Genomic DNA, 27662 nt, shown 5'->3' on the forward strand with positions numbered 1-27662 from the left:
AATCCTGGTCAAGCCCAATTGACCCCCATGTTTAAAAAAAAATCCCAATTTCTCATCAGAAATAAACATGTTTACAGCCTGGTACAAAAAAAACGGGGTTGGTCTCTATAGGTAATTCCCCCCTTCATGACAACATTACGGAGATTTATTTAAAGTATGAAAACTGAACTCAATGTAATTATTCTGGCATGTTTACATGAATGCTTCCTGGTCAACCACAGATTAAGATGCAAAATTACTGCTTTTACTAGAGCAGATTGTTGATTCACATTTGTCAACATTAATGAATGAGAAAAAAAGAGTCTAACCTTCTCTGGTAGACCCATTTATCTGCACCTAGATAATAACAGATAATACATTTCACACTGGTTTTGTCTGACAATTTAAAGCAACAGTTGATGCTTCCATGTTTTTACCTCATGAGTTCTTTGGTAAATTAACTTTACCATCAAGGGTCCAATATTTCTGGTAAAGACTACACGGAGCGCCTCAATTTCCGGACTAAATGAGACAAGCTCTTCTTTTACCGCGTCATTAGACAGAGAAGGAGATGAGGCAAGAGAGAAGAAGGAAAATCTGAATATAATGACAGAGGTAGAAGAGAAGAACATCAGTTGAGAGGTGAAAGAGAACATTAACTGACAGACAGAAAGGCAGGTAGACAAAGTTAGACATCAACTGTCTGAACATATGAACACACACACTTAACATTCACATTATTTTTTTTAACTTTTCTGTATTTTGAAAGTTTGCTTGTGGTTTTTTAGTCAGTGTTTTATTTTGTAAAGAAACTGTTCAGATTTAAGGAGGACAGAGGATGAGCAATGTGGCGATATCAAAATGACTTTGGAGAACACCATGTCTGATATGGTGACCTCTGACAGACATTGTTTCATTAGATGTATGCTACATTATGATGTAGCTTTGGATACATGGACTTTTGTATGTTGTCCATGTCTATGTATGACTTTTTTGGACATATACAATATGAAGTTATTATATTTAAAGTGTCAAAGGACACCCATAATAGGACCTTTTATTATTGAATCAACAGCAGATTGAGGTTATTGTGACCACATCGACTTCTGTTATTAGTATGTTCAAAAGCTTCTGTTGATCTGACAAGTGAGCAGTTTAAATTAGAGCTAGAAGAATTACTGAGGAAGAAAATGTATGCAGAAAAAAAGAGCAATGGAAGGACAACAAGAAAGTCCTGCAAATGCAAAGAAAGCAACATGACCTGGATCAATGAAATATTTGAAGTGCATGCTGCTCCTTTTTTTATTATTATTATTTTTTTTTTTTAAACCTATACTCTCTTTCTTTGCCTTTTTTGACTCACAAATATGGCTGAAAAATCCCCCCAAAAAGAGCATGGCAGTGTCAGGTGGCACGACAGCTAGAGTGAGGACAAAGACCGTCTGCTCTTCCATGGAGGTAAGAGTTCTCATGGGGTTGTTACAGCTTTACTTTAACCCCAGGAGACCCTCAGTGTTTCAGCCGGCTGGAGGCTTCACTTACAGCCTTTAAAGCTCCGCAGGTACAGTGTGACACGGGGAGTGGAATAAATGCCTGAAGAGAAAGTGTGATAGTTGGCAGGTGGGTGGATGTATGTGTGAGGCAGATTGGTGTGGAAGGAAGTGGATGTACCGCAGGGCTTTGACATAGAGACCCGGTATTTAAGAGTCTGTGGCCCCTTTGCTACTCATTCTTCTGAACTGACCTCTGTAAATAGTAGAGGGACACAAACACACACATCTCAAATACTTTGACTGTTTTAACTTTGGGAAATAAAAGGCTTTTGATACAGACAGGACAGTGAAGGACATTTGCCATCATTGATTTAGACTCTCACCTGGACTAACCTTACCAACCACAGCCTGTGCACTTTCCTGGTTGTTACAGAAACAAAGCAGAGACAGTAAAGCATCACACAAAAAAGTCTTCGCCATTCATCAGCTCACACGCCAGGCCACACCTTGCTGCATCACAATGACATAATGTTGGTTGCAATGGCGTCACATCAAGAAGTTTTCATAACAGGAAGAGGCTTGTTTTATTTCAGACATAGTGTTAAAAGTAGAAAGCGAAGACCAGCCATTTTGAGTGAATCTGTTTCACAGACAAGACCTTGGAGCACTAGTCTGCCATCTGTTCCCTGGGGGCTCGTCCATCCTGCCTGTTGTTTTCATTCAAGCTTTCTATTCAAGGACTAATGTAGACCTGGATCAACAGGTGAAAGCAATGAACTACCCTGTCAGACAAAATGATACCAGCAGGCCTCTGTGCCTTCAGGACAAGATTTGAGGAGCACACAGGGATACCCAGCAGCTTCCGGGATACCCAGCAGCACAGCCTGAAGCCTGTTGATCTGAGCTGAACTTCACAGACGAGGTTACGACAGTCAGACTGCAGAGGGATGCGACTACACAGAGGAGGGGTTTGTTTCAAGGTGAGAGGAAGAAGACTGATGTCCGGTTAAAAAAAAAAAAGGGGAGTTGGGAAGAAAAGCGCATAAAGCTTTACTGTACACCTTCCTCTCTCATTCTGATCACAATTTGAAGGTCAGTTTACTCATAACAAAGGAGTTCTATTCAGTGTTGTAATGTAACAAAGTACAAATACTTCGTTACTGTACTTAAGTAGAATTTTCACGTATCTGTACTTTACTTCGTTATTTATATTTCCGGAAACTTTTACTTTTACTCCACTACATTTCCTAAATAAAATGTATACTTTTACTCCACTACATTTCCGCTAAGCATCTTAGTTACTCGTTACTACAAAATAAAATCTGAAAATTTGTTACACTGTAAAAAAGCAGGTTTGGCGAATCATTGCTCCTAAATTGCCAAGATAATGCACCCTCCATTCCAGTTGGTGACCTAATGCCTGTTTGTTGCCAAGCGGCAAAAACATAGGCCAAAACTTAAGAAGAAGAGGAGGAAGCGTACGGACTGATAGTGTCATGGAAGTACCTGTTGCAGGTAACAAACGACGACCACCCCGACAACAGTGGGGATGAAGATAACGTTACACACTTTTGGCCATAAAGTTCTTAAAGTTTTTTTTTCTACTTTTACCTAAGTACATTTAATATCAGAAAATTACTTTTGATACTTAAGTTAAGTAAATATCAGATACTTTAAGACTTTTACTCAAGTAATTTTCTAAAAGGGCACTTTAACTTCTACCAGTCATTTTCTGGTAAGATACTTGTACTTTTACTCAAGTATTGCTTTCAAGTACTTTATACAAGACTGGTTCTATTCAGCTTTGTTTTCTGTAGCTCTGGATCTCTGAGGTCTGAACAAGTAATTGGGTGTGGAGTGTGAAAGACATGGGCAAATACCAAACACAAAATGCATCGTGGGGTTTGTAGGATCCATTGTTGTTGAAGCAAACACGTTACACATTTACGAGCTTTGTTGCAATAATTACAAAAACAATCTTTTAAAGTGAAAATGTATCTTTTTTTATTGGTACCATACATTAATTATCAAGGGCAGAAACTAACCAAATCAAAAAATATATATCAAACAATGATTTTTTTTCTACAGGGATTGGAGAAGGTACAAGTCACCATTCAAACTCAATCATATCTGCTGCTGGAATCAACTGTAACAAAATGGAAAAATGTATAAAATAGAGCTTCAGCTGTTTTTTTTTAAATCAGACTTTACAGACAGCTTTGCTACCCAATATGACGACTGAACTTAATGTTAAGCTGGCTTTAGAAGATGTTTGGGTGATTGATGGTATCATTCTGTTGGTTATGAAAGACACTGCACAAATGAAGGCAATTTGAACAAAAACTAATAAAAAAAAGAAAAAAAAATCAGTTTTAGTCAGTGATGAAATATGAAATTCACCGGTTAACTAAAATTCATTGAGCACATTCACTTGACATCAAGTTCAAAGTTGCAGTACACAGAATTGTGATAAATGTTAACTGAAAAATCACTTCCTGTATAAATGAAATACATGTGAATTTCTAAAATTTCCAAAATAAATACAAAAGAAATCAGTAAAATCATCATCATTCCGTGGTGCCATTGTACCCCCGGGGGTTTTGTAATTTAATTTACACAAGTTTTAAAAAAGAGGGAGGAGGAAATAGCAGGGGAGGGTTGGGGGTTGGGGGAGGGTAGAGGGGACGGGTTCATGAGTGTTTTTTCTCCTTTTTCCTATTTTTGTTTCTTTACATTAGATCGGGATGGCTTTAGGTAAATCTAAGTAAGAATACATTTTATTACAGTCAGACAGAACTTTGCTACTACCTTAAATATACAAGCACAAATACACAAAAATTTAAATCTCCAAAAAAGGAACGAAAAGACAAAACAAAAACATCCACACTAAATTATTTCTCTTTTATAAACATAAAAGATAAAAACAATATATTTTAGAGGGGGGGGAGGGATAAAAGTCCTGTGTTGCTCCTTGGTCTGTAGCTTTTCAGTATTGGTAGAAAATAAAAAAGTAACAATTGAAATGAAGGCGTTTAATACAAATTAAAAAACATTCTAGGGAAATATATACTGTATAAAAACTCTTAAAATGTGTAATTGTGTGTATATGCATGTGTGTGTGTTGTAAATGCTCTCTGTTAGAAAGACTGCATCCATTGTAGTCTAATCAGAGATTGCTCTGGCACTAGGGGACTCAAAATCCTTCAATAATTATGTTTATTTGTGTGTGTGTGTGTGTGTGTGTGTGTGTGTGTGTGTGTGTGTGTGTGTGTGTGTGTGTGTGTGAGAGTGAGTGAGTGAGTGTGATGTTTCCCTAGTGCCACATTTCAGCTCTCCTACCAGTGTGTGAATTTCAATGGTTTTATAGTCGGATTCTAAATTCTGGTCTGTCTGCTTCAGCAAAGCCACAAATAACCTCAGGCGGCCTCTTTTCTCTCCTCACACATTTCACACCCGCGCGCGCACACACACACACACACACACACACACACACACACACATATACTCTATTAACAAACAATACGATTGACTTGATGTCAACAGAGCAAACCAGAATTGAGAGCCATGTTTAGAGGACGGGTGGACAAGTGGTCCCTAAGCAACTCGCCACCATCTCAAAGCCCCGCTGACACCATCCCCTCCATCCCGCCCCTGCCTACATGTGAAGGTCTGTATGGACAGTTTAGTGTGCACAGTTCTCCCCTGGTTTAAATCCCTGCGCCTCCATTGTCGCATCTACCCAGTCGCTGTTTAAACAGAAAATTAGTGAGATGGGAAATTTTGAGTGGGAGATGACGAAACGGGAGACAGAGGTGGGACCCAGTGCCTAAATATGAGAAAGTCCTAACAATGGCGCAGTGACATTGTCTGAGATATGCTGAGCCCCCTTTGGGCCTACTGCGTGTGATGAATCTGAGCTCTACAGGGATGTCTGGGTTGTTGATCAGGCGATGGGCTGTTGCACTCGTGGCTGTCGGGGTGGGGGGGGGGTGGGGGGGGTTGGGGGAGGGGGTCTGAGGAGTGGCAGAGAGGGGTTTGTGTTGAGGCTGCGGGGCTCTGGGCTCTACTGCGATGCCTGTGAGGTGGGGTTGTCGCTCTTGCTCTCCTGGCTGGAGGGTGCCTTGTTGTTCCAGGGCGAGTTGGAGCCCAGCGCCGGAGAGTTGTTGAAGCTGTCCTCGTCGTCAATGCCATTGGCCGCGTCGAACTGCGTGTTCTCCAGCCTTGTGATCAGACGCTCGTCTTCGTCACCAAACTCCCCTCCCATCAGCGTGGGCTCTCCCACCACCATCACATCCTGCAGAAATGCAAAACGGAAGCGGAGCAATCAATATATTGTTTCAGTGGAGGGTGTAACAGCAGTCCTGTCATAGAGAGCAAAGTAAACTGATCCCTTCTTGTGTACAAGAATAAATTTATCCTTTGCCTGTACAGCTACTTTCTCAAGCCCGTCCCCACCATGAAGTCTGTTGGTGTAGCCATGTTGCAGTGTTTCTGCTGTTGCAAATTTACTTGGCTTACACCAAACATAGCATTTAATATCACAGCCAACACGCTTCATCTGGGCTCATTAGACCATGTAACTTTCTTCCACTTAATCTCATCATCTCCCACACGCCTTCTGTCAAAAAATAGCCCAGATGTCATGAGTTTTTTTTAACAGGCAGGTATATTTATCTCTAAATCACGTCACACCTTCCTCTCCATTCAACTTGTCTCACTTTTTAAAATAACTGGCTGATGATTCATTTATAATGATTGTGTGTCATATATGTGTGTGTGTATGTATATGTGTAAATGTCCTGAGGGGAATACTTGTTCTAGGGACTGTCGTTGGCATTGTGACATGTGAACGTCCCTTAATCAATCATGGTGGTAATGTTTCCGTCGGAGGTGTAATAGCCGAGTGCCGACACTAGACAGCAGTGATGTACTCACTGGAACTTGGCTGGTCAGAGGGAAGCCACTGCCAGGGCTCTTCTTTTTGTTGTTGTTGTTGTTATTAGTTCCTCCTCCACTGATGGTGCTGCCACCCGACATCTTACGCTTCCGCCGTTTGTTTGGCGCCTGTCTTGATGGCTCAGCTACAGAGAAGGGATGAAGCAAGAGAGTTACAGATACATTTCCTATGGGTTTATGTGGTTGTGTGTGGCTTTATCTGTGCATGTTGTTTACCTACCTGGTGGTGCCACCATCCTCTGCCATTTCTGGAAGAGGCAGGTCTTGAGGCAGTCTCTGGGGCTGAGGCTGTATGTCTTGTGTCTGGACATCAGCTCCTGCATGGGCTCCAGAATCACACACAGCTGGAGCAGGGAACAAAGAGAGGCAACAGGTTAGAGATTACACAGTGTTTTAAGATGTTTTAGGATCATTAGAGATGCTTCAATTGATCAAGCATCATCATTATCAGCTCGTGTTCAAGATGAAATGACCTCATCTTTGGACTTAAATTCTCAGATTAGAAAATCTGATCATAAAATACTGGAAGCAAAAAATATAACCGTAAACATAAACATGACTCAAGTGAGACCAATTTCAACAATGCCATGCACCACTTTTACATTTGCAGGCATGAGGTTCTGACTATCACAGCATCTGTAAACAAGAACACTAGACCTGCAGTTCCTGTCCAACCTGTGCAGCCTTCTGTGTATGTTGGTAAAACACAAGATCCACCCAATCATTAAAACATTGCTATAAAGTGCCAGCACTGGTCAAAAAACGATCTACACATCTATCTTTAGTGCCTCACCAAAAGAAGCCCAAGATTTGGATGTACTGGAGCATCATTAGGGCTGCACGATATGAGGAAAATATGCGATAACGTTGTTGAATATCGTAATAACGACATTACTTGTGATAAAGATATTAAAGTGTACTTATTTCTGCCGTTCTGCTGCTTTAAATATTCTGCTAAAATAAAGCAAATTGCTTGTTGAATTCTAAAATATATTTTATTGAACAAGTTGAACATTAAATTGAACATAAAAGGCACCAATAAAAAAGTGACAGTTACATTTTAAAGTGTAGTTTTAAACTGATATTCTTTTTCAGCTAACTCAAAAAATGTGAAAGTGTCTTTCGCGATATGTCGCAGCCTTTTGTGATATTGTGGGAACGGTTAAAAAAAAAAAAAAAAAACGATATATTGTGCAGCCCTAAGCATCATAAAGAAATCAGACCAACTTGAAACTTGCTTTAGAGGGAACATATTGCCATTCTCAACAGTTACATTTGTGCTGTGAAATTAACATTTAATAAGCTTTCAGGGGCAGCGATAATTTGGAAGTTTTTGTTTTCTTAAAAAGCTCCCGTTACATTATGACCGGACCATAATTAAGACACAATGAAGAGAAAAAACATTCAAGACCAGCATCATTTTAAAAGGTAAAATGTTGTGTGTGTGCATCACTTACTCGGAGGTAGTTAAGGGTGGAGTTCGAGAGGCCACATCTTGTTATGTTTTTGGACAGCTGGTCCAGCATCTGTGGGTCCTGGGCCTGAGGAATCAACAGGGGACAGATTACAAAGCTGACACACACACACACACACACACACACACATATATACATCAGTAAACTATGTGTGGCCATTCCCACTCCCCTCTGTATCCACTCACGTGCATTGCCAGTATACTGCGGGGGATAAGTTCACGGTGTTGTCTGATGCTGAAATGCCACGTCTTTATCCTCATCATGTCGTCAAACATGAACTCCAGGTACAAGCGGCCTTCTACACACACCTACAGCAGTTCAGAGGACACAGGTCAGTACACAGTAATCTATGCAGAGATGGGTAAAAGCTGCACCGCTGCCCACAGATGTAAAGCAAACATTACATTTTTAACACTAGGGTTGTGTGGTGATCACATCATCGCTTGAGAAAGGCTTCCAAACTATTAAGTTGCTTGCAGCCACCTTGCAAGGAGGCTTAGACTTAGGCTTTACTCCACAATGACCCTTCAAGGGAGGTATGCATCCATATGGTAAGGAGCTAAAGTTAACAACCATTCAGACTAAACCTAAAGCAGCTTTTAACACATTTTTTCAAATGTTTGCACTGTTTTTGTACAAGTGTGTGCATTGCTTTTGTTTAGGAGTCACAAGCTAAAAAGTCTCTATTTCGTATAAAAATGTACCAGTCATTTCTATTCAGTAATATCTGTGTAATGCAAAGTTTGTTTCCTAAGCCGTATTAATGACAGAAATAGCCATACATTTATTTAAACAAGGGGTGGACACAATAATAGCAAGAGATGCATACACACACACACACACACACACACACACACACACCTGTGTGAACATGGGCTTTCCATTCTGAGTGACCATGGTGCACTGATCACAGTCAAGGGAGACAAAGTTATTGTGGAAGGACTCCTTGGGATGTTTCAGCACATAGTAGAGCTCAGTGGCACCGCCCTCAAATATACTCCGGAAGTACCTTGGAATCAACGTCCGACCAATTGCTTCAGAGGAGGAGAGAAAACACAAAGGGCATGAGACAGGAGGAAATTGGCAAGTTATAGTATGCAATCCATTTCTGACTGTAGGACTTTGGGTTAAAGGGACGGGATATGTATGTATGAAACAGAGAGGCAGTATGTTCCAGCGGCTTTGTTTCTTACTGTAACGTTTGGGTCCATCCTCCAGACAGAAGGTAATGGTCAACATGGCATCATCTTCAAAGAACTCTGTAGTAAATGCATCCCACCACAGGTTATCACACTCCTACAGGGCGCGGAGGAGAAAATTAATCAGTTACCAACTAACTGATTGGATTGCTTTTGAGTGTTGCACGTGTGTGCCTACGAACCTCTGTCCAGTTCTGTAGCCGTTTGTTGAGTTCAAATATTCTGTAGTCTGCCTGGTTGCCATATGGTGTGTGCCTCCTGGTCCATCATAGAAAAACAGGAGGAGAAAAGAAAAGCAGGACAGGGGTGGAGAACATTTAGCTTGTGGTATTCGTACGATTTGTTTTGTTCACTTTTAGCTTTAATGATCGCAGCAATGTTAAAGCTCTTGCGGCCTCCATACTTTTAGGTAGGCCTGCACGATTGTTATAAAATCGCGATCTCGATTTAATTTTTAAATAACTTAGATTTTTTTTTTTAATGACTTCGATTCTCATTTAATTTGACCAGCCGACTGCATCACAAACGCTACTACTTTCTTCTGTGAGTTTTAAACATGGACTGTATAAAAAAAGGTTTTAAAGAGCTCCCAAGCGCTGCAATGCTCTCCCTTCTCTTCAATGAAGCCTCTAAAAAAAAATTGTGAGTCATATTTTTCCCCGAATCGTGCAGGCCTACTTTTAGGGCTGTTACACCACCTAGTTTAGCCTCGTCACAGACTAAATACAAAATCTATTTTAAAAGTGAGATAAGAGCACAACTTCCTAAGAACTAATCTTTACTTGTGTTATTATTGCCCTTTTCATACGAGCTGGAGATATGGGGAAACAATGCAGTCTTACCCTATCCCGGGCTCCAGGTATGTGGGAGGATACATTGGGGTGGGACTGCAGAAACAAGAGACAGAGAGATTATTACATTTAGCTATAGTGCTAATATGCCCCTGCTCCAGGAGCTTGTCTGTCTTTACGACTCTGGGACCCAAGCCAAACATGGCAAGAATTGGATGATACAAGGAGACAGTAAATAATAACACTTCTCAGATACACACACACACAAACACATTCACCAACTGTAGCAGACTTACTTACTGCAAGACAAGCTTTGACGCACAGCACACAATCCTGCAGAGGTATACCCTCTAACCTTACTAAGCAACACAAGTCAAGACAAATCAATTTTAGCAATAAACATTAGCACAGCTGGTCCACAATTTCCCCTAGTCATTGTAACTCAACAGGCATTTGCTTGGATAGTGGGTGGCTAAAATTACACTACACTTAATAGTAGAGATGTTCCGATACCGATACCAGTATCGGCTCCGATACTGCCTAAAACGCTGGTATCGGTAGGTACTGGAGTTAATGCACCGATCCAATACCACGTAATAAAGCCCTAAAGAAAATCTACGTTAAAGTAGTTTATTTATGTTCTTTTTCCGTTATAACTGACTGTCAAATTGCATAATAAAAGAAAGTTCTGTGGCATTCATCTTTCACAAAGAGTTTAACCTGAGCCAGACCAACAACAAAGATAGAAATAATATCACATCCATACAGGGATAGTAGTATACAGTTCTTAAAACATAATAAAATACATGACACACTGGTATCAGATCGGTACTCGGTATCGGCCGATACGCAAGTTCAGGTATCGGAAAGCAAAAAATGGTATCGGACCATCTCTACTTAATAGGGGTGTGACGAGACACTCAGGTCATGAGAACGAGACAAGATTTAAACACTATTTTAAAGAAAACTTAAATGATGAAATATGACTGGAAAAAATTGTCTTTTATTCAATCGAAAGTCACAAAATGAAAAATGAGCAGTGTAAAAGGTTTTGCCACAAACTCAAATGGCTTCTCTCTTGTATAACTAACCTCTTCAGTTACTTACTCCTCCCAAACCCCTGCCTACAGCCCGGTAATCCAAAAATTATTTCTTAGGCCGGCTACACACTGGATGCGTGGCGCGAGCGTCTCAGCCGCGCCGAAAACACGTGCATGCTAGAAATAGGACCAACGCCTATTTTTCACGTGACACGCAAGCGTGTTAATAAATGACATTTTGATGTTTGAAAGTCTCTAGGTTTTGACATAAATGCAGATATAAATGTAATTTAAAAAAATAAAAAAAATAAAAATAATAATAATAATTCAAATATTGCACCTGTCAACACAGAACAAAATATTCTGTGGCCTATTTTGCCGTCAATACTGCCAATGTTGTCTTTGCTGTAATCAAATCAGTATATATTTATGTTTAACATGAAGTATACTACTGTTTGAACATGTGTACAGACAAGGCTAGCAGCAGCAGCAGCGCCGTGTCAGACACGTTTCTGGTGTGCAAAGACATAGAAAATGCCACGCAGCCGCTACGCAACTGAAACACCACGCATCCAGTGTAGCTGGCCTTACACTGCAGTGTGACTTTTATTCTTGTATTTGTATCTTGTTCTTTTTTAGCCCGTTTTATTTTCATGACCGTTTTTAATTGCTCTTTAGTGTTTTATGCACTTTAAATTGCCTTGTTCCTGAAAGGTGCTATATAAATAAAGTTGCCTGTCTGTCTCAGAAGTGTAACATTAACTGCACGACGATCTTGCCATTATATTATACTGCAACAAACGCTGTCTTGCGTGAAGTTTTGAAAACTGTAACCACACTTGTGTCCGCTTTACCGGCATTGCCGTGTTTCATTGCGACTTGGCAGAGGCAACGTAACCTTCGCTCCGTCTGCACCGCACCGCACCTCCCGTGCGTGTGTGTGCGTGTGTGTGTCGGAGCTGAACCCCGCTTTCTGTGAAACAAGCAGAGGGGACAGAGACGCTCTCTTACGCATTCTCAGGTACCGAAATTTGGCACAGATTGATTTAGAGTCAATTGGTCCTCGATAGTACCGACGTAATTCTGCACTTGTGTACTGATATCGTTTTAATATCACGAGATCTTGTGGGACGAGATCTCGTCACACCTCTAACACTTAAACATACGGGCCATTGGATCAACCTTTCAACAAATGACAGGAGGTTGACAGGCGCCCTCTCTTGCTAAAATATCACCATTAAACCCAGGAGTGTTAAACCCTTTGTAAAACATGAGCAAATACATACAGAGAATGAATGCCATATAACTTTTTATTATCTAGTTTAACAGTCAATCATAACGGAAAATAACAAATAAACTACTTTAAAGTAGTTTATTCGGGGCTAAATTACACGGCATCGGAGCTGTTCATAGACTCGTATACTCACAGATCCCAGCATTTAAGGCAGTACTGGAGAAAATTTCCGATACTGGTATCGGAACAATTTTAGTTATACCAGCATGTGCTGTATACTCTATGCTACACTAAAATCAAATTTAGCACACGATCCTGGAAAGTGACGGTATGCTGTCAAAGTGAAGTATGAGTGTCCGGTCGGTGCACCTGACTGGACAAACAACACTACATGGGCTGTACCTTGATTTTACCTCAGATGTCTAACCGGTAAAACACTGCAGTTGTCCTGGAAACATCAAATTACAACCAAAACTATCCACTGAAACTAGTTTCTTGAGAAATATACAGCTTCTGAAAATGAATGTACATCTAAATGTCTCGAGCGCTTGTTCAGAAAGTCTGTGAATCTGCTGAATAAATACAACCAGTCACTGCAACTCAAATTCACAATACAGCGCTGCTTGTTGTAGCCGTCACCATATACTTTCTACAGTTTGCTGACTGGCCAGACTACCAGCTGCCAAGCTAAATCGATTACCAGTGGATGTTTTCCTGACTAACATATTGTTGAGGAAATGAAAGTCATGATATTGAGGCTGGATTTACAAGGCTATGTAAACATTGTATGCAATAATACAAGCACCTGTCGAAGATTCTTCGAGGCTGGAACTGTGAACTCCTCACCCAGAGCAGACATAAAACACAGGAAACACGGACATAAAACTCACCCCACGTCTCTGTCCAGCATGGTGCCGGGGTGGAAAGGGGGAAAAGTGCTACCGTTGGGGGGCTCCTTGGGGGAGTACAGCTTGAATGACTTGGAGGAACAGCCTGAAAGAGAGGTGAGAAACATAAATGTTTGGTTTAATTTTAACTTTTTTTTTAATGGCAATAAAACAGCTAATGGCAATTAAAACTCCTGAGGGTGTGACAGCTAAATTAGATAAAACAATGAATGTGTCAAATCTGGTAATACATGCTGTATTTATAAATCCACAAATTTAAAGATTGATACTGTTCAACACACAAGTAGGTTGTTGTTGGCCCAGTTGTAAATAAGGGCCTAAATTATAAGCCGAAAAAGAAAGGACATAAATGAGAGAACAGAAGGTGGTGGTACCTGAAGTTGCTACACCCTTGGGAATTACAGTGGTACTTCTAATATAGTTATTCACTTTTGGAGTGACACTTACAAAGAACCACTGTATCGTGTGAGGGTGAATGCACATGTAGCCTGAACAGGCCAGTATGGCCCAGTTTCAGTTGGTTGCACTCATTCACAGGTCATCCCCAATACACCAATCTTGTTTCGTAGCGACACAAAACAACATGATGAGAGAGCCTCTTGTAAACAATGCACTCCTGCTACACTTCTACAGAAACTGGTGCTCTCCATTAATAACTATATAATACTAAACACAAACAGACCAATATTGACCCCACACCCACAGTTCTACTCTAATTGCCCAGCTCTCCTATAAAGGACATCCAGGCGTGCCGGCCGCTCGGTCACGACCTCTTTGGTCACCATGGTGAAGCCCCACCTCATTAATGTCTCTGTATCTTGTCTCTGCATATTAAGTGTATCCCTGACACTCTCTGTGTGTGTGTGTGTGTGTGTGTGTGTGTGTACACATGGTTTATGTGTATGAGGTATACGTAGAGCCACAGACAGGAAGAGATGTGCTTTAATTGTATTAATAGGATGTTTTCAAGCAGGGAAATCTGATTTTAAAAGCACAGTGATGTGATATATGTACTTCTAGTATATGGTAAGACAAAAAAGTAAAACAACCTCTCCTCTGTGAGATGAAGTATAAAAGGAGGACTCTTGTTTTCTGTATTTTGGTTGATGACTTTACATACAGACCGTAGTGAGATGGACAAACAGCACAGCACAACACAGACCTTAGGGGCCACACTGACACACAGGTTGGTGTTCCTAAATCATGTTGGTATCCAATCCAAACCCAACTTCTCTTATGGGGAGAAGTTACATCTCTACTGGTTTCTATTCTACTGTGTTTCTACTGTATGCAAAACAGTAGCTACATATATACCATAGTTCTTATAGATGAGAGGTAAATTATTAAGTTTTCTATGAAGAAGATCACAGATATTCAAAACAACATTTTCCCCTTCTACATGGGAGAAAAGGGCCATACATTGCCCATCCATTTTGAAACCCTACCTTCACTTTGTGTAACAACAAGTTGTTTACTGTGTGAGCAAGCACTGCTATGCTATGGGCTGGATGCACCAACAGAGGAAAACAAATGGGTTTGATAAATAAATAAATAAATAATCAATGGTTATGTGTCCATTAGTTGTTGAGAGCTCCATTAGCTCATCTCCTCTCCTGTTAGCGGTTAATGACAGGCAGTCACAATCACATCAGCTGGACTCCACTTCCTCCACTGGGAATCATGTTCCTATTTCCCTTACAAGTAAGTAGACGCATTACACCATATACATATTATAGATGCACATATTATCTTCCTGGCTTGAAGTGATGGTCAGTGGCCTCATACGAACAAATCTCAGCTCCACTGTTGAGTAACATGGATGTTAAAAACATTGTTAAAAACACAAAAATCCATTCAGCATTACAAGTCTCCTCTAAATAAAAGTAACCTGTAGTGGTTTGGGACCCCTGCCACTCCAGACTGCCTCTTGCTGGAGGGACAAGCATAGAAGTAGCCTATCCAACGATAGCTGTTATACTGAACGATTAACCTACGTTAGCAAACTTTTTGCGAAATCTGACGCTTTTTATTAAGCCGTACTTCAAGTGCCCTTTTCAACATCTATGTAGATCATAACTTTAACAGTCGAAACGCACTTGACGTGGAGTTGTCTGCTTACAAAGGCAATTAGAAGCAGCAAGCGCCTAATGCTAACACGTAACCGTTAATGTATCTGTAATTCTCTCTTTTTCTTATTAACCAGCACTCATTTTAACAAGCCATGCACAGCCATGTAAATATAGACCAAACACGACCGATAACCACGACATCTTCAACCACCAAAACGTTGACTGTAACAAATCATCCGTATAGGCCTGCACGGCTAGCTAACGTTAGCAAGCCAGAAAACAGTTAGTAACCAGTTGGCTGGTGTTAGCCGTCTTGCTAACGCCTTAGCGTTAAATTCCTTTTTAACGAGAAAGCACCGAGATAAGACTACACATTACAACCACGGCAGCTCGTAAACCACATTCAATCGCTACATCAGCTAGACATTGCAGTCAAAGAGTGTGTTTGGGTAATGCGACCCTTTACCTGCAAAGAAGTCCAATCAGAAAATTGATGTTTACAGATCCGTGATGATAGACCGTGTGTACGCTCCGTGCGTAAAAACGGATAGGCCCGCTGGACGGCGGTTGGCTGGACGCAACGTACCAACACAATACGTCCCTCTGAGTAGGATCAATGAAAAAAAAAATCCTCCTCAAACCGTGAGACTGAAACGGAATAAGGCCTAAATTGCGGGAGTCAGTCGGTTATGTTTTGTCCCGCATGAGGCCTTGTCAGTGGGCTGAAGCCTGCTGTGGGTTTACATACGGACCCAGATGAGCCCTTTGTTCACGGGAGGACATGAACAATAGCTGTAGGCCCTCCTCCTCCTCTCCCTCCGCAATGCATTTGCTCCTCAATCCTCTGCCCAGCACCGCCAGCCACCCTATCCCCCTTCTCCTCCTCCCCCCACTAATGCACAACTGCACATGAAGGTTGTCTGGTAAGCATTTTTTTTTTCTTCCTTCCTCCTCTCTACATCCAATTCCTTCCTTGTAACTGACACTGATGAGAATTGGCCTAATGCAGTCGAGTGGAAGTGCGTGTGGAAATAAACATCATGCTGACTACAAAGTGGTTTTCATGTTTGCCTAATTAGTGCACATCAGCTTGCTGCAAACAACTGAACTGAGACAGTGACAGCCAAGACCACGGTCATATGCACTATGGGTCCATGTAGGGTGATGCATGCACAGCCGCTGCAGCAATCTGATCAGTCAAAAGTAGATTGAGATCTAATAAATTAACTTTCATGTACCTATAACAGACTTGGGTTGTTTCCAATAATTGTGTCTTTGAGTTTGCAAACTGAACTGTCTCCAAGGTAGACCAGTAAATCCACTACCATTGGGAACCTCTCTCTCTCTCTCTCTCTCACACACACACACACACACACACACACACACACACACACACACACACACACACACACACAGGAAGCACTAAGCCAAAAGGAGAATCCCATAGACCTCTAAATCTGCTTAAATCGCATCAAATTATAATCAGATATTTAGATCACAGCCAGCGAGGACTCATGCATATGGCTATGGTTGGGGTATAAAACGAACAAGTAGTGTTAGGTCAGTGGTTTTTCATATCTTTATGCAAGTGTATGTCATAATATTTGCTAATTTGTTACACCCTATAGGATGACTGGGATATTTTTGACAAGTGATCCCATATCAAGGTTGAAAAAAATCTTTCCTTTCAAACACGGAAGTGTTTTTCCCCTGCCTCAATTATTTAGGGACGTTGCAACCACTAGCACCAATGTAGTTCTGATTTATACACTATCCATGTACACAGAGAGTGAAAACACAATGTTTCATTAATGATTTATTCACAAATTAAGCTGCTCTTGGGAGCCGCTCTATGGAAACTGAATACTGGTGCTGATAGGTAATATTATTACAACACTATTTAACATTATTTTGGTTGAAGTTGAATTATTTTCCAGAGAACAATTTTAAATAATGTGACCCACAGATAAAGAGTGTATATGTATGTTTACTATGTAAGTTTTATTCTGATTTAGTACTCCATGCTGATTGTGTGGAGAAGTGTGAACTGGAACATCTTTTAAAAAAAATATTTTATAGATGAGTGCTCAGATTAATTTTAGTTTGCAGGGTGAATTTCAAGGATCAGTTCCACAAGGTATCTGACACATTTAGATATTGTAGACATAATATATTGGATTTTTTTCACATACTTTATTGCTAAAGTGGTCTCCAATCTCCAATATTTATAAAAGCTAAGAAGAGAAGAAAGACACTAATAATGCAGTATTGCAAGAATTACCAAAATGAAGATAAACATAATAGTAATCAATTAAAGTAAATACTTTAGCTGTTTTAACGTTAATATGGTCAATGGAATGACAATGATTTGATTTATCATCCATGTTATCATTTAGTCCATCAGTCAAACATCCATTCCACCCCTATTATGTCACTCCTATATCTGTCCTAAGTCCAGTGACATACTCCTCTGCTGTTAAAATATGGGCCTCGTAATCAAGCCATTTTCTTGATCGTCTCTGATATTCTGACCTTTCTGAGACAGTAAAGCCAGGAATAATGATTTTTCATTGTATGTTTACCTTTCTGCTTTCTCACAACAGAGGGTGTCACTCTATTCTGACATATTTGCAGATCTTTTCTGTCTGAATATGCGATCTTGGCACATAACTCCCTTTCAAATTGAAGGCTTGCAGACTCTCGTGCTGGAAGAAATCTTGAATATGGTGAAGTGCAGTGTCTCCCAGAAACCAGACATGTAGAGAGGATAAGCTGCTCTAAGGCCTGTCTCTTAACAGACCAGCAACATAGATGCTTGGGCTGAGTTTATGTATATTGGTTTGACCATGGTAAGCTTGTGACACAAGCTCTTCACAGCTCACGAGCCTGCTGTCAGTCTTTTGGCAGCATCTTTGTGTGTAGTACCAGGGGGAGGTGTAGTCAGTAGTAGCTTAGAGTGTGTGTTGTGGGTGACTTATGTGGATTTGCCTATCTTACGTTGACTGGCCCCTGTAGCCATGGCAACACAAGCAGTCAATGCTGTCACAACCGGAGCGAAGCTAAGAACCATCCATGAAAATGGACACACAAGGGTTAATCCTGTGTGTGTGTGTGTGTGTGTGTGTGTGTGTGTGTGTGTCTCCAATGCTTGCCCATTGAAATGGTACATGGCGGGGTTAATCCTCACTGCATGTGTGTGTGGTGTGGTGATGGAGAAGAGGTGGGGGTGGGAGGTGTGTCAGGATAAAGGCTTGAAGGGCTTACACACACCGTCTCTTTCGCTCTCAGGCATAGGGCAGGCCTTATCTTCAACTAGCACCCCAACCAGCAAGTCATTCACACACACACACACACACACACACACATACACACACACACACACACACACACACACACACACACACACACACACACACACACACACACAGCTGCCTAACCTTCACTTCACAAGCTAGCCTTCCCAACTTGCAGTCACACATTCACACCTAAAGCCATAAATCCATGTACAATAAGTGATTAAAGCTAGAGCGTATGGTGGCTGAATTAACTCCCTGAAGTGCCCAGTGTGATGTTTTCACTGAGCTTACACTTAAACCTACAAGTGCAACTTGTTTAATTCGCCTTTGTCAAAGTCACACAAAAAAAAGAGAAAGGGGCCAAACTTGTTCAGCATTTCTCTTAACATCAAGAAACCAAAATATATATCAAGAAAAACAATAAGACATCTTCTTATTTTGGCCGTTTTGCTTGGTTTGACCTTAGGGTTTTTTGTCGCTGAATCAGCTATGAGAAAGACAAGGAAAAGGTCAGAAAGAGAGACTTACCTCCTTCAGTTTCAAGCTGTTCTGACATTGCCATTTTGTCACCCAAAAATGCACTTTCACAACTATATACTGATCTAACTCAAAGACTTGGTTTCTGTTTTCATGCCTCTCCCTTTTTCTGATATCTTCCATGTCCAGACTGTCAGGCTCAGGGGCACAAGGGGGGGGCGGGGGGGTATGCCTACTGTGTGTGTGTGTGTGTGTGCGCGCGCTCTCATGCACATGCCCCCTGTGTATTTGCAAATGTGTGCAGCCACTGCCACTTCCACTCACTAGTCAACAGGAAACTGAACAGAACACACATCTGCCAGAGTTCTGATAACAACCAGTCGTCCTCCCTTCAACACAGACTTAAACGCTGATCTGGAGACAGTCTCCTGTTGGTAGAGTGTAGTGGAGTGTAGTAACAGCCCTTACTAAACTGATCCCAGCTTAAAGATGATAGTTAACCTTTAATGAGAGTTACATCAGTTCATAGTCCCCCCCCCCAAAACAGGAATAAAAACAAAACAACAGTTTTCATAGATTACACTATATTTTTTTCCCTGAGTCCAATGCCAAAGCTATAGAATTTTTACCACTTCATAATTATAAAGTCAGACATACTGTAAACGCATCTATAGCACAGATAGTCCCATTCCTTTATATGGAAGCTATAGTTAAATCTCTCCGGGGCTCTTTTCAGTGGCCGCTGTCTGCCAGACTTTATACACTTGGCAGCTCAGGCTTCTTTACTATCTTATTGGATCAGATGGAGAGACAGAGATCTATCTGTCTGATTCAGCTCTGATAAAAGATCCAAAGGACAAGCTGCCACTTTTTTTTGGGAAGGAATAAGCACTAACAGAGAACATTGGCCAGCTTTAGATCAAAGAGTCTGTTGAGTCAGAATCACTGACACTTATCTGCAGTGGTACCTCACTTTACTTACATGTTGGGCTATCATTTACTCTCCTACTCCACTACATTTCAAAAGGCAATATTGTACTTTCATACTCAACTACATTTATCTGACATCTTTTACTGTTTCAGATTTTACATACAAAACATATGACAGAAATAGGATTCACTGTTACAAATTAAACACTACAATATATAATGTAATTGTGATAATCTTCACCTCGGCCTACAACATAACACAAAAATGCTACTTACACATGAATAATTGGTAACTATATACTTAGTAACTTTGTAACTACATACTTAGTCAAGTCAAAAATATTCAAGACAGGATCTAACTCGTTGACATTTGTTTTAACATATGATTTATGCCATAGAAATGTATAATTTGGAGAGCATCTTAAAACCAAACCAAACAGTCAAAGCAAGAGAGCCAAATCCAGTTGAAGCTACTAGTGAGATAGTAACAGCTATAGCTGATAAAGATACGTTTACTTCCTCCCCTAGATGTTTCCTGTACTCTTTATCATGGGGAATATAGATAGATAGATAGATAGATATCTCACAAACTAAAGAAAGCAAAATAAATTAACTTAAGCTTGGTTAACTCCTATGTTCTTCGTGTTGAATAATAAAAAAAAAAGTGCTTGGATTAATCCTATAGTATTGTTTAACTAATCCTTTTCTCTGTGTTTCTGTTCTTGTGCAATAAACTTAAAATATTTTTTAAAGCAATCTTTCAATTTGGTCGAGATTATGGGAACCCCATACCGGGCTCTTACATAAGGAGAATCAGCTGGTCAACCAGCACCGATGTCTACAGGTAACCTCAGTCTGCAAGCTTTGATTAGGATTATTATGTTTGCTCTAAACATCGCTCTCCCAGCTTGCTTGACTTGTTTTGTAATTACTATTATCAAAATGGCCATCATAATTAAAAATGATACCTACAATGGCAATATTTGATTTTTATATCATTTTTGCATTAATGTAATAAAATTATCTTCATTTGTCATGTATTTCATTCTCTGGACTCGCTAAACAGACATTTCCATGTGGTTATTTTATCCATAAACACTCAATTTGCAGAAAATTTACCACTGACTTCAATATCATTACACATACCATCATGGAGGATTTTCTTATTGCCCACCCCTGGTTAATAATAATAAAAAAATATAATAAATAAAACACTGATAGGGGCATTGTTTTTGTTGCATAATGAGTACTTTAGTACTGAGTATTTTGGCATTTTTGTATAGCTTCTTTAACTTGAGTAAAAGATCAGAATACATCTTCCACCACTGCTTATCTTCTTTTTGATTATTTTTTGGCCATTTTAGGCCTTTATTTGACAGGACAGATGAAGTCACGAAAGGGGAGAGAGAGGGGAATGACATGCAGCAAAGGGCCGAGGTCGGAGTCGAACCGCACCGCTGCGTCGAGGACTAAACCTCTATATATGTACGGCCGCTCTACCAACTGAGCTATCTGGGCGCACACCACTACTTATCTTATCTGTCCGACAGAAAATTGTTATTGATGCAGCTCCTTTGCAAGAGCAAATAAAAGCACAACAACTTTACATAAAAGAACAATAATCAAAGTTGTTATGCAAATGAGCTTTATAAGTGAAACTGTATGCAAATTATGCTGTTGTGATCATTCTCCATTTGATTTACAGTCAGGACTTAACCATGCATCATCATAGGGGGAAGAAATTAGAACTGACCTACAATCAGAGGCTGTCCTTTGACGGCAGCGCCCTCTTGTGGCCACAGTGAGCCAGTGTGTTTGTTTTCATGCTGCCCTACAGTATGTTCTCACTAACTGGGTGAATTCCCTACTCAGGATTTTCTCTGGCAGGAGAACACAGACACACTGCAACAAGGGAACTTCAGCAGCGAGCGTGTCACATGTCAGTACAGGCCAATGGGTGAAGGGATTAAATCAGAAAGAAGGCTCTGTTGTGTGCCAGTTTGTCAATAATGTATATCATCTGTGTTTCATAAAAAAAGTATGTACTAAAAAAATTACATGTACATATTATAGCAACTTAATCATCTGCATTATTGGCCATCATCTTCAGTTTTTCCCCTTGCACTGGCATTTCGCAGGTGGCTTAGCCTTTAAGAGTTGTGTGTGTGTGTGTGTGTGTGTGTGTGTGTGTGTGTGTGTGTGTGTGTCTTTCAGATGTGTGTAGCGGCGGCTGGTGTCAGCTGACAGCTGTGTGAAGGGAGATGACAGTGCCCTGATGCTGCGTTCTCTGTTCTCTGGGAGCCATTTTGTCTGTCTCTGATCTCAGAGTCAGGTCTACCCCCAGCCAATCACGTCACCGCTCAGCCTTGCAGAAAACATAGAAACACAGTCTGATCTCTCTCTCTCTCACTCTGTCTCACCCTCTCTCCCTCCCACCCACTCCTGCGCTCCTTTGGTGCTCATCTCCCACTTGCCTCTCTTTTCTTGGCTCTTCTGCGCTCTGCCTGCCCATCACTAACCCCCCCCCCTCCATCACCTCTCTTCTCTCCCGTTTTCTCTTTCTTGCCACCCTCCCTCCTCATCTTCCTCTACCTCTCTCTTAATCCACATCTCTCCTCAGTATCTGCTCACTCCCTTTCTCCTTCCCTCCGTCACACCCTCCTCCTATTCAGGCTCTCTTGTTGTGCAACCCGTTTCTAAACAGCTCAGCCTTTGTGCTTTTTTGTCTGTTGCCATTTCAGCCGGGATGCAGTCTTTACTCATTTTCCTCCAATCAGGGACACCATGTGACTCTCTGCATGAGAGGGCACAGTCCCTTCCCCCTTCTCTCCTCCCTCACTCTCTCTCCCCTTCTCCTCCCTCCTTACCCCCCACCCCTCCCCTCCCATCCCCTCATCTAGCCAGCCAGCCAGGCAACATACGCTAGCAATCAGGGGAGTCAAAGAGAAAGAGTTGGTGAGGGGAGGAGGGAAAGGGGAAGGAAGGATGAAGGTATATACACACACTTCTTTGTGAAACAGTGTGCGGGGGGGGGATAGAATAGAAGTGAAGGAGTTGGGGTTGAAGGGGGGTAATGGGTTTGGGTTGAGTCCGATTGACCACAAATCACAAAACCTCCGTAGAGAGCATACTGTATTGTAACTTCTGTTCCTGAATGTATCGCAGCTCGGAGCACATCTCCACACTGCTTTACTGTTTATGTCACCCACATGTTGGGGCACATGCTGCGTGTGTACACACGCACACGCACACTCTGAGCCCACACAAGAAGGGGGAGGATCCTTCAGTGTTAAACACGGCTCTGGAATGTAAACAAGGAGGGAAAGAGAAGAGGAACAACTACAGAGAGTAGTACTTTGTAGTTTTGTCATATATTATATTTTCTATCATCACCTAGCATCTCTCAACCCTCTCTAGGTGTTTAAAATGTATAAAGAAAGTTGAGCGGGATAACTTGGCTTAAGTGTGAAAATTAAGCAGCATCACTGTATAGGGTCAAGCTTGGGGTTCATTTAAAGTTGACATGAGTGAATGAAGTGATTGTTCCATATTCAGAGGGAGTGTTTACGTTGATTTTTAGTTACATCATGTTGTATAGGCATAGTTTTATGCACCACACACACATGAAAAAGTTCACACATTACTTGTGTTGCCTTTTTAAAGTTATAGTTAATTTCCATGGCATCAAATAAGATTGGAGAAGCAACTCTATGCTCCTTTTTCCTGTAAGTTGAAAATAAATGTGGAGAAAAACTGAAAAAGGGAGAATCCCTAAAGTGGAGAAACTGAGGCGAAAAGAAAGGGGAACACCAGAGAGAACAATATGAGAGCAAAAGTAGAGTGCACAAGAGTGCGGTCATAACGTCATTTTGGAAATTTCCATGACCACGTTGATTAAGTATGCAATCTAACCGCAAGATAGCTAAGGCCCGGTTCTAAACAAACGCTCCCGCCTCTGCTGTGCAGGCTTGTTTAACGGCTGAGGTGGCAGCGTTTGCCTTCATAGCACGGGGTGCTGCGCAGAGATTAAAAACACAAGCGTACACACACACACACAAACTCCTGTGTGCATGCAGACACATTTAACACTAGTACACTACATTTCCCTATGCCATTGTGTGTTCAAGACAAATTGTCATCTGGTGTGTCTAGAGAGTTTGTCCTTGCTGATACCTAATCTGTCTGGTTTGATCATAGTGCCAATATCTCTCTCTCTCTCTCTCTCTCTCGCTTTGTCCACATTTCTACATCCTTCTTCTTTAATTATGTGTTGTTCCATCATCCATTCATCTATGTACATACAACTCTAGAGGCCAGGATGAGTTGGCATTGTCTCTTAATTAGCTTTTCTAAACTTTCCGCCTTTGAAATAATCTGTCAGCAAAAGAGTTTCCAAACCGCAATACATGGAACCAGTTAGAGTTTCCATCTTTCTAATGATTAAAGTCGAGACTGAAAAACAGGGGAATCTGATACTGGATGTGTGGTTGGCTAAATTTCTGTATCCACATCCCGGCTGTTTGAGGGTTGACCACAGCGGCCACTGTGGCCTGGTAGCCAGGAGAGAGGAGGTCTACAGCCCCCCCCCACACACACACACACACACACACACACACACACACACACACACACACACACACACACACACACACATCTGCTGATGTATATTATGTGGCAGTAGGTTCTAAACACATCTATATATACATTACAATACATTTTCAGCTATAGGATTATATTTTATGTCCTACACATCCTATCAGGAGTGCAACATAAATCGCTTACACTTAATATATTGCTCCAGGCTCAGCAGCACAGGGTTTATTCCTAGACCTTGATTCCTCTTTTTCTTTCCTCCTCTGTCTGGTTAAAGCTAATAAAATGAGAAGAATTATCTGTTTGCTGTCAGGCACTAGACACCTAAACACAACAGTTTGGGGACTGTAGGGAGTTCCTCAGCCTTCACATATGGCGAACAAGTCACACACCTCTCAATATGGTGGTCTAATATGATGGATATTACTCCCTGCAGGTGGCTCTCGGTGGCTCAGCTCCCAGAAGCCCAGAGGCTGTTACTCAACTTTAACCAATTTTATTAAAAATAGTGACAAGCACAACTCTGACTGCAGAGTTTTGTTATGTTGTCGATTTACTTTTAAATTAGGCCTGAAATGAAACCGGGTTGTCTGTTCTAATTCTCAATGGGTCTAGAGAGGACAGAGACACGAGGGGAAGTGGATGTGATCGAAAGCAGCAGCAATAAACAAATGGTGATGCGAGTGATTGTAACATGTGAGACAAGGTCAGTACATCTCTGCCCTTCTACCTCTCACGAATGCACTCAGTGACCTGCCATGAACTCAAGAAGAAAGAGAAGGACTTGTGGGCAAAAGAGGATGGAAACAAACAAGGCCATTATACAATAATAAGTGTAGGAGTTACATCTTTAGGAATGCTGAAACTGATTACCAGGCAAACAAATGTGGTGATGCTGCATTTTCATGTCAATGACAAAAAAAACTGCTGCTCAATCTGAATAAGAAGTATCTGACTGTATTGTCCACATCACACTCTTTATGTACCCTAAAATGATATACTCCTGTGTGAGCTGTGAAACAAACATTCAGTATTAGCTTGTGTAGGGATGAGGTGCAGAATCAATCATGCAAGCCTTTGATCCAAGCCAGTGACCTTTGCCCTTGTCACACTTTGATCCTTCTTTTTTTTTATCTCGTATGATATCTCGGCACGAGAGGCCAGTCAGTTTCTTTTACACTGTGGATAAGTGAGTGTAACATCTGTGCCGACTTTAAAAAAGCTCTGTTGTTAACCCGGGCCATCAGTCAGAAATCATCGCTCGCAGCAGCAGAAGCAACAAGAACAAAAACAAACTGGCAGAGGAAGAGAAGAAGTATAGCATTAGTGGTGCCATAGCAACAGCTGCCAACAAAGATCTTTTTCTCCTTAATCTCCAAACTAAACAACAGTAAAAATCACTTTGTTGTCAGACTGAAGAGAAAAAAGTGACAATGAAACAGACTACATTTTGATCCATCTATTCTAGTATTTTCTTTGCTCTCCATCCTCTCAGCCATCACAGAGGGTGACCTCCCATGAGCCTTTGCAAACAGAGCCCCAGGGCCCCTCTCTCCCTGCCTTCTCTGCCCCTGTCACGCCACGGCAGCGGCTGTACTCACCAACCAAAATATAACAACAACAACGACCTGAAAAAAGTCAGCTGCTGGCAACAGCAGCAGCAGCGCTGTTGTTAACGGCAACCATCACCACGGCAGCTACTTACCAGGACATGCACAGCCGCCCACGGACATCTTCTCACATGTCTGGTGTGAATCCGATCAGAATGACGGTGGTGGTTCTGTTATCCCCGCTCTCTTCCTCTCTCTTCTACTCTCTCCTCTTTCTCACCAGTCACTGCTGCCGCCACTGAGGCTGCTCACATGAGCGTCTGTTATCCCCACTGTTCACATACACACAGACACACACACACACACACCACCAGGGAGCAGAGGGAGGGAGGGAGGGAGGAGAGAGGGAGGGAGGGAGGAGAGAGTGACGACGAGGGAGGCAAAGAGAGAAAGAGGGGAAGAAGAGGTTAAAAAAAGAGCACAAAGGATCGGATTCTCTCAGTTGTAGCTGTACACTGTGAATCACACCGTGTGTGTGTATGTGTGTGTGTGTTAGACTGAGAAGGATTCTGTTCCTGCCTCTGCTCTGCCCTCACCCTCATCAGACCTGCAAATTACAGCTCAGGTGGGAGGAGAGGGAGAAAGAGAGGAAGAGGAAGGGAGGGAACGAGAGAGAGAGAGAGAGAGAGAGAGAGAGAGAGAGAGAGAGAGAGAGAGAGAGGACTGTCAAAGTGACCTGAGAGGCAGATTTGAGAGAATAACAAGCATGTGCTGTGGGTCTTTTTTTTTCTCCTTTAAATACGTAGAGGCTGTTTTTCACCGCTGCTGCTACAATGACACACACACACACACACACACACACACACACACACACACACACACACACACACGTAAAGAAGTGCACACATGAAGGTTTAAATGATCTTCGGGAAATCTGGCTGTGTGTGTGTGTGCTGCAGCCATCTGAGTGGCTTGTTACCATCCAGCGAAGGTCTGCTACATGGCAGGGAGGGCAGGGGGGGGGAGGTGGAGGAAAAGGGAGGGGGGGAGAGGAGGGGGCGATTGACGTGCCTCAGCTCTCTCTCTCTCTCTCTCTCTCTCTCTCTGTCGTCTCCCTTTCTCGCCCATTCACTCTCTCGCTCCGTTAGTCTTTCTGTCTGCATTATGCCACACAGTGTTGCTCCCTCGCTTTACTCATCTTCCTGTCTACTGGGCCATTTATCTCTCCTGCCCTGCTTCCCCCCTCTCCTCCCCCGCTGCCCCTCTCTTTCCTTATTACTCTTTCTTCCGTTCTACCTTTCCCTCCACTGTCTCATCACGCTCTAATATGTCTTCCATCACTGTCATTTGTCTTTCTCTGTTAAATGCACAAGTTTTTGTGTGTGTGTGTGTGTGTGTGTGTGTGTGTGTGTGTGTATATAAGAGGGAGTCGCCATCTGACATGCTCCTTCATTGCCATGAACATGGACACTGTAGTTCATTTTGAGTCCATCCCACATAAATCGTCCTGCTGTTGTAAATACTCTCTATAACTTACTGCCACACCAAATGTGTATTAATCCACCGCTGAAAACAGTCCCTAATAACATGTTATTTAACAATGCACAATTTACACCGGTTTGAGTTGTTTGAGAACATTTGCAAAAAGCTACAGTGCCCAGCCGCTTAAGGA

At 41.7% G+C, this 27662-nt stretch overlaps 1 protein-coding gene across 3 annotated transcripts; it reads right to left on the bottom strand.

Annotated features, from left to right (window-relative positions):
• Positions 1 to 3451: 3451 nt before the first annotated feature.
• On the bottom strand, positions 3452 to 26351 carry ldb1b (LIM-domain binding 1b). 3 transcript variants are annotated; one of them, XM_078277035.1, is made up of 11 exons: positions 26146 to 26351; positions 13058 to 13160; positions 9945 to 9989; positions 9285 to 9360; positions 9097 to 9199; positions 8765 to 8937; positions 8089 to 8211; positions 7886 to 7969; positions 6649 to 6772; positions 6408 to 6553; positions 3452 to 5766 (listed from the first exon to the last, which is right to left on the bottom strand). In XM_078277035.1, exons 1-11 carry the CDS (start codon positions 26171 to 26173, stop codon positions 5536 to 5538), a joined length of 1236 nt encoding a protein of 411 aa, XP_078133161.1. In that variant the 5' UTR covers positions 26174 to 26351; the 3' UTR covers positions 3452 to 5535. The 3 variants fall into 3 exon arrangements, with proteins under 3 accessions (XP_078133161.1, XP_078133151.1, XP_078133168.1); XM_078277025.1 differs by lacking the exon at positions 26146 to 26351 and adding an exon at positions 18969 to 19077; XM_078277042.1 differs by lacking the exon at positions 26146 to 26351 and adding an exon at positions 15611 to 16022.
• Between the last annotated feature and the right edge of the window lie 1311 nt (positions 26352 to 27662).

This window comes from Sander vitreus, chromosome 2, assembly GCF_031162955.1.
Source record: "Sander vitreus isolate 19-12246 chromosome 2, sanVit1, whole genome shotgun sequence".
Taxonomy (NCBI): Eukaryota; Metazoa; Chordata; class Actinopteri; order Perciformes; family Percidae; genus Sander; species Sander vitreus.